Source organism: Melanotaenia boesemani, chromosome 4 (genome assembly GCF_017639745.1).
Source record: "Melanotaenia boesemani isolate fMelBoe1 chromosome 4, fMelBoe1.pri, whole genome shotgun sequence".
Lineage (NCBI taxonomy): Eukaryota > Metazoa > Chordata > Actinopteri > Atheriniformes > Melanotaeniidae > Melanotaenia > Melanotaenia boesemani.
The window spans coordinates 27759363-27766422 of NC_055685.1; the positions used below are offsets into that span (position 1 = coordinate 27759363).

A 7060-nucleotide genomic window follows, 5' to 3' on the forward strand; every position below is an offset into this window, starting at 1 on the left:
TTATTGGGAAATCCGTTTGTTTTAATTTGTTTTGTTTTATTTGTTTTAATTTAATTTCAATTTTAACTTGCTTTTACTTTTAATTGGTTTTATCTTCTCTGTGATTTTGTGTTATTTTGTGTTCTGTTTTTTTAAAGCACCTTGTGATTTTTATCTTGAACGGTGCTGTATAAATAAACATTTACTTACTTAATTTGATGCCTTCAGTTTTTTTTGTTTTTTTTTTGCAGCATGGCTGAATGTAAACTTATCTATCCAGTGGGAGGTTAGCCCCTTCTGTTTATGTGTGCAGCAAATATTCATGCACATTCTCACACATATGCACTTCCCCTGCACTTTTATAAACATGCAGAGAAACACTCCACCAGCTCACTGTGAGTATACATTAGACTCTTCAGAATGAGGTACTAGCTATACTGACTGAAACCTCTCAGAGGGACCATTTAGTTTTCTGAGGAGTCTGCTTCTCAGCTTCTTCCCTGACTGTCAAAAGAAATGCATTTACATACTCTTCCTCTGCAGGGAAGAGCTGCATTCTTTGTATTCAGTGCACAGATGATGGTCGCTCTTTTTGTTTTATTCACTCAATCTTCTGAACTTGATAAAAGGAGCACAGTAACAATAAAAGACCGGCATAGACCAGTTAATCGGGTTCTGGTTTGACAGGCTCTGTCTCTACAAAATTATGCATAACACAAAATGCCAAATGAACCAATACTTCTCCACTTCACTCAGAGGGAGGAAAAAGAAGATTAAAAATGTTCTTAAATTTGGCCACACACACACACACACATATCACAAACACGATTAATCTGAAGAACATTAAAAAAAAAAATTTGCACATATTCTGCTCAGGCTCATGGAGATGAGCTTCTAGTTAGGCTCTTGCAAAGGTCAGATTCAACAGACCAGTGAACTGGCACTTTTTTCTTTCTTTGGTTATCAGTTCACTGCACGAGAGGACGCCTGTGTTTTCACACCTTCACAGGACTGGGAAGAAGTATCTGTTCAGATTGGGAAGCCTCCCTGATCATGTTCTGGGAGCATTTTTTTTTTATTTTTTCTGTCAGGGCTTTCTGCGGCATTTCCCCAGTTTCTCAACAGCTTGCTGTGTGCACGCAAGTGTGGTATCATCAACCTAATGTATCACATGGATCCTTGGGACTAATTCAGAAAAGTGGTTTTATTTAATCTTTAAAGAGTCTGCAGTTTACCACAACTTTTCATTACCATCATCATTATCATCATATCATACAAAACAGCACAATACTGTACCCATAACAAAGAAAATAGACAAATACTCATAGAATATTTTGTACAACATAAATACTCAATATAATGGACTTCACTTAGTTTTTTTGTTGTTGTTTTTTTTTGGGGGGGGGGGGTAGTATAAAAAATACAATGATAGCATATTCTCACTATGCTCATGGTGGCTGGTGGATGCTTTGAAAAGACAATGCTGGACATTAAGCTCCTCCTGATCACTGTACACTCAGAGTGTTTACAAACTGCTGGCCCATGTTGAATTGGCAATGTGTTTTACAACCTATTTACAAGCTGGTAAAAATAAAGTATCTGAAGACGAGCTCATACATATCTTCGAGCATCTCTCTTGCACAGTATCTTTTTGAAGGACCTCCTAAAGTCGTTGTTGAAGATGGTGTAAATGATTGGGTTCAGCGCACTGTTGCAGTAGCCGAACCAGAAGAAGAACTTGAACAACGGGGTAGGCACAAGGCAGGACTCACACAGCGTCATCAGCATGTATGTAAAGAAAAAGGGAAACCAGCAGATGACAAACACTCCTATGACAACAGCCAGGACAAAGGTGAAGCGTTTCTCCCGGTTTTGCCGGCCCTTCCAGCGGCTGCCCTTGTTGCTCGGCACCCGCTTGTGACCTTCTGCATCCCCCGGTTTGATTTGGCTCGTTCTGGTTTTCCCCTTGGTCGTTTTCTTTTTAATGGAGCATGGATTGTTCATTTTGTGGTCTGATGATGACGACTCCTCAATGTCCACCCCATTGACCTCTCCTTTCTCCTCATCTGCTCCCCCTTCTGCTTTCACTCCCTTCTTCAGCTCAATGTTCTGTTCACCATTGATTTTCTCATGGCAGAGGCGATCCTCGGCATCATCCATGCCATTCTCCTTCAAGTTAGCGGCAGCGATGGTGGCTGGCTTTGGCTGATCTTTAAGCTTCCGGTCTCCTGGTGGCGCCCGTGTCCTCTTTTTGGCAATTTGATAAATCCGCACATAGACAAGCACCATGATGACACAGGGGAGAAAGAAGGAGCCGATGCAGGAGGAAATGACGTACCACTTATCATTGTTGATCTTACACACAGGGATTTTCTCGCTGTTCTCTTTCTCCATGGTGATCAGAGGTGGGAAGGAGATGACTGCAGCAATGACCCACACAATGAAGATGATACACTTGATGCGACGTGGTGTCCTCTTCAGGTTGTACTGGATGGCCTGTGTAATGGACCAGTAGCGGTCTAAGCTGATAGCACAGAGGTGGGCGATGGAAGCAGTGCAGAAAAGAACATCAAGCGCGAGATAGATCTCACACCACACCTCCCCAAAGTACCAGTATCCCATGAGCTCGTTGGCCAAGGAGAAAGGCATGACAAGAGTCGCCACCAAAATGTCAGCCGATGCCAGAGATACCAAAAATAAGTTCTGTGGAGCCCGCAGGGCCCTGCTTGTAAACACAGCTATGACTACCAGGACATTACCAAACACGATCAGCATGATCATGATGGCCACCAGCACAGTGAGAGGCAGAGCTACCTGGAAGGTGTAAGAGGACACATTTGAAAAAGTCTGGTTGATGTCGTTTTCAAACTCCATTTGGAGCAGAGTGGCCCACTTCCCGTGTGAGTTCACCTGAGGTTAACAAAAATCCACCAGAAAGGACAGAACTAGTAGCTCACAGCTGGGCTGAGAAAGAAAAGGATTGAATCGCTCCTCTGAGGCTTTCCCAGATTTTTCCTTTTCATCATGAACTGCCTCTTCAAAGATGAGCCCTTATTTTTACTAAGGCTGTCAGTTCATCTGAAAATATGGCAACAAGAGAGGGGAGGGGGGAAAGCACATCTTCAATGCTTTTACTTGCATTTACAATGAAAAGTGACATATCCTTTAAAGCATTACTAATGAGCTCAGATTCTGTATTGGCACCTCAAACTGGATAAAATTAAGGAAAACATAAAGGATAGATAATTGTACCTGAGACAAAGAGCGGTGACACGACCTCTCCAGTGCCAGAGACACCCGGACACTGAAAAACTGTCAGTGGGTAACTTCTCAAGGCGAATTAAAACAGCGCAAAGAAGCTCCATGTGTCGGATGAAGCGTTTCCTCTTCGTCTCCTCTCTCTCCCCTCGCAATGATCTCTGCGCTTCATCTAGTTGTGCTCAGTAACGGACCTAATACAGCACTAATCATGTTATCCCAGGCGCTGCCGTGCTCCTGTCTGCGTGTGGAGTTTCTCTCCTCACTGTTAAGCAGTGCGCCACTCCCTCTCCTTATAGCCCGCACGCTGCAAAAAGTGTCCCTCTCATCGGGTCACCGTGCGTCCGCACAGTGTCAATACTGGCATCCTGCCATGCCATGTTTGTCTAGCAACAGCAGCATCAGCTGGAGGCGTGTTGCATGAATGGATCACGAAGAGAGATAGATAGATAGATAGAGAGAGAGCGAGCGAGAGAGAGAGAGAGAGAGAGAGAGAGAGAGAGAGAGAGAGAGAGAGAGAGAGAGAGAGGGAGAGACAAGAGTTAACAGTGAATTTTCTGGAAACAACAAGGCAAAAAATACGCACGCGTGACATCACTGTTGGAAACATAAAAAGTGCATGTGTTGGAATAAAAGCAGCCAAATATGGTCTAAGATATTAAAGCATGAAACAGCTTAACAGCATGACAACAAGAATTTAAGCACTATTTAACATGACGCAAAAGTAACACACCGTTATCTGCTGCAACTAATAATAATGTTTAATAACAAATATTAGTTTTTCTTTATTTTAAATAGTTTCTTTAAGATTGAACATAGATAAGAGCAGCCATATTGTGTTTCCACAAATAACACAATAGTCTTAAAAACAAACAAACATGAATCATCATGTTACCTTTCAGTATCATGTTAGATTAAATCGAGACTACTTTAAAATGTAGCTCATGAGGGGAAGAAACCATACTGGTTTACATAAATACACATATTTTTATTCCTTTATATACTGTACTGTGAAGTATAAATCAAAACAAATAATATACAAAGAAGAAAATCTGTAGATTATATATATATATATATATATATATAATTAGTGTTTGAAGACACACACACATATATATATATATATATATATATATATGATTAGTGTTTGAAGACACACACACACACACACACACACATATATATATATATATATATATATATATATATATATATATATATATATATATATATATATGAAGAAATGTGTCTCTCAGTGTTTCAGCATCGATTACTGAGTGTTAATTTGGTTTAAGTTGCTTTGACTTGAGTCAACAGTATTGACTCCAGTGCTTATAAGTGAGCACCTGTTGTAAGCTGTGATAGATTAAAGGGATTTATCTGTTTTGCAATAACATTTCAGCAAATCTGAACCATCTGTCAAAGCAGGGACATAATGATTGTAGTTTAGGGACATGAGATGGCGTAGTTTTATCATTTTGAATTTGTTTTATCACAAAAACCTGGTAATAATATGGACGCAGTAGAGAAGAACTGAGTAAAAGAACTGGCCAGGTCGACATTTTTTACAGTGCAGCATCTAGATTCTGTTGCTAAGCAGCAGCCAGAGCCACGCCATGTGGAAATCAACAGAGGCATTTTATTACTTTGTCCAAACTTAATTTATTTAGCCACCCTTTTTGAGTCAATGTGGAAAACACGAGGGAGTCCCCAAACTTTCATTAATAAAAGGTGTTGGAAGGGCACACCTGGAGCAAGGTGCTCTGGCGTTTACAAATGTGAGCTGGGAGAAGTGGAGCAGGCAGGTGCAGGAGCTCATTCATCCTCACTATGAAGGGTCTGAAGTAAAACCACAAATGTCTGCTGGGCACCCCAAGGTCATTAACAGTCATACATGAAGAATTCTATTATGAAGCCAGGCCTTGTTTTATGTATTTGTCATGAATTCTGCTAAACAACTGACTTGATGTCAGATATTTAACTGTAAAGAACACTGTCCAGTCATGCTCAACTAGATCATGTTTAGCTGTTAAACTGATTCCAGCTTGTTTACTATGTCTCCAGGGTGAAGACATGGCAGCTGAATGCAAATATCCAATAGACTGAGTAAACCAACACTTCAGGTTTATCAGCAGTTTATTCATTATATCATTGTGTTTTCTTTCCTCTTCAGAGGAACTGAAGAAAGTATTTTTTCATTAATACATGGAAAGGCCATACAAGAAAGTGTTTACTACACTTAAACTAATTAAATGTTAAAGGTATATTATTTATGTAGCCCACGGTACGGCTTGTGGCATGGTTTTCATGGTTTCAAAGAAAAAATAAGCCAAAACAAGATAGAACAAAGCCAAAAAAAGGAGAAAGTTTCAGTGACAAGGACTCTCGGTAACCTTCTATTCCTCCATTACTGCAACTCTTCTTGGGTCCATGAACTAGCAGATCCACTGGGTAGTATACAGTTTATACAACCGCAAAGTACATCATTTACAGCACAAGGACAATCTTCAATATATAAATCAACATAAATAATTAATTTATAATAATTATCTTAGACCTATATTAATCAACATAAAACTGAAAGTGTGAGAAGACACGAAACCTTAAAAGAATGTTAAAAAAAAAAGCCAAATTGTCTCTGTTAAGTAACTTATAATCAGGCTGAGTTTTATTAAACCACCGGTTTTATTGATTTATTGAAAAGTACAAGTTAATCAGCTTTTTATATGGGGAAAATGACACAAACCAACTCACAAGATTTTCTCACAATACCACATATTTTACAAATACTAATTCTCTTTTCCTTCTTTCAGATTTGATCTATGGAGAATTTTATTGTGATCCAGTTTCCCAAATAGATCCTCTTCTTACTACAAAAGTTCTGCTCAATGTACTGCTTTTATTCCATATCTGTGTTCCAAGCAAAATGATTGCAGGGGGATGACTTGCAGGAGGATGACTTGCTGAAGGAGACGCTGAATGTGCTGCCCACAGACAGAGTATTAGGCTCAGCATTGTAGATCGAGGTGTCGTAATGATTTGTGATCAGTGCTGTGTGTAAATGCTGCCAGTCTCACACCACTCACAAAGTTTCAACTTCTAGCAGTTTGATGGAAAGACATGTCCAAGTTGTGGTGTCAAACAAAAAGGCTGAGAGATTTACTTAAATGTTTATTTATCACTAATTCACATTTTTTTTAAAAAAAAGTAAACTTAAATCTGAATTTAATCCACATTTAGTCCAGTTTGTATTTTTATTATAACAACCCCCAGGTAAGAAAACCATAAGTTTGATTCAATCCCTCATAAAAGTTTTTTCAGTTTTTTGTTTTCTTCTTCTTCTTCTTCTTCTTCTTCTTCTTCTTCTTCTTCTTTTCCTTTTTGGTTTAGAGTATAGCCTATTGTATTATTGTTTTATTTAACAGGTCTGTAATTTCTTAAACTATTTTAGACCAGTTCTTGAAAACACTCACTTAATTGAGTAAAACCTAAGAAGAAATTAAGACAGTGCTGAGTTGGTAAAACATTTTATTCACTATACAATAAGCATGTTGACAAGCAGAAATTATAATAGCTTTACATAAAACATTAAAGTGACAGATGGTGCAAAGAAAGCATTAAAAACAGTAAAAGACAGCAACATAAAGGCGAGAATCACAATAAAATTAAACTAAAACGATTAAAAGCTAGATAAATTAAAAGTTACGGTGCAGATTTAATTCACAGGCTTACCTGAGCGTGACCGCGCTACGTGACGTCCCTCACACCTGTTCCCACGGAAGCGGAAGTGTCACGTGCTGACCATGTTCCCCCTTTACAGTAC

General features: G+C 39.0%; 1 protein-coding gene across 1 annotated transcript; it reads right to left on the bottom strand.

The window, feature by feature from the left end:
* Positions 1-213: 213 nt before the first annotated feature.
* Positions 214-3595, bottom strand: adra2a (adrenoceptor alpha 2A). The gene is made up of 2 exons (XM_041982193.1): positions 3232-3595; positions 214-3057 (listed from the first exon to the last, which is right to left on the bottom strand). Exon 2 carries the CDS (start codon positions 2851-2853, stop codon positions 1591-1593), a length of 1263 nt encoding a protein of 420 aa, XP_041838127.1. The 5' UTR covers positions 2854-3057; positions 3232-3595; the 3' UTR covers positions 214-1590.
* Between the last annotated feature and the right edge of the window lie 3465 nt (positions 3596-7060).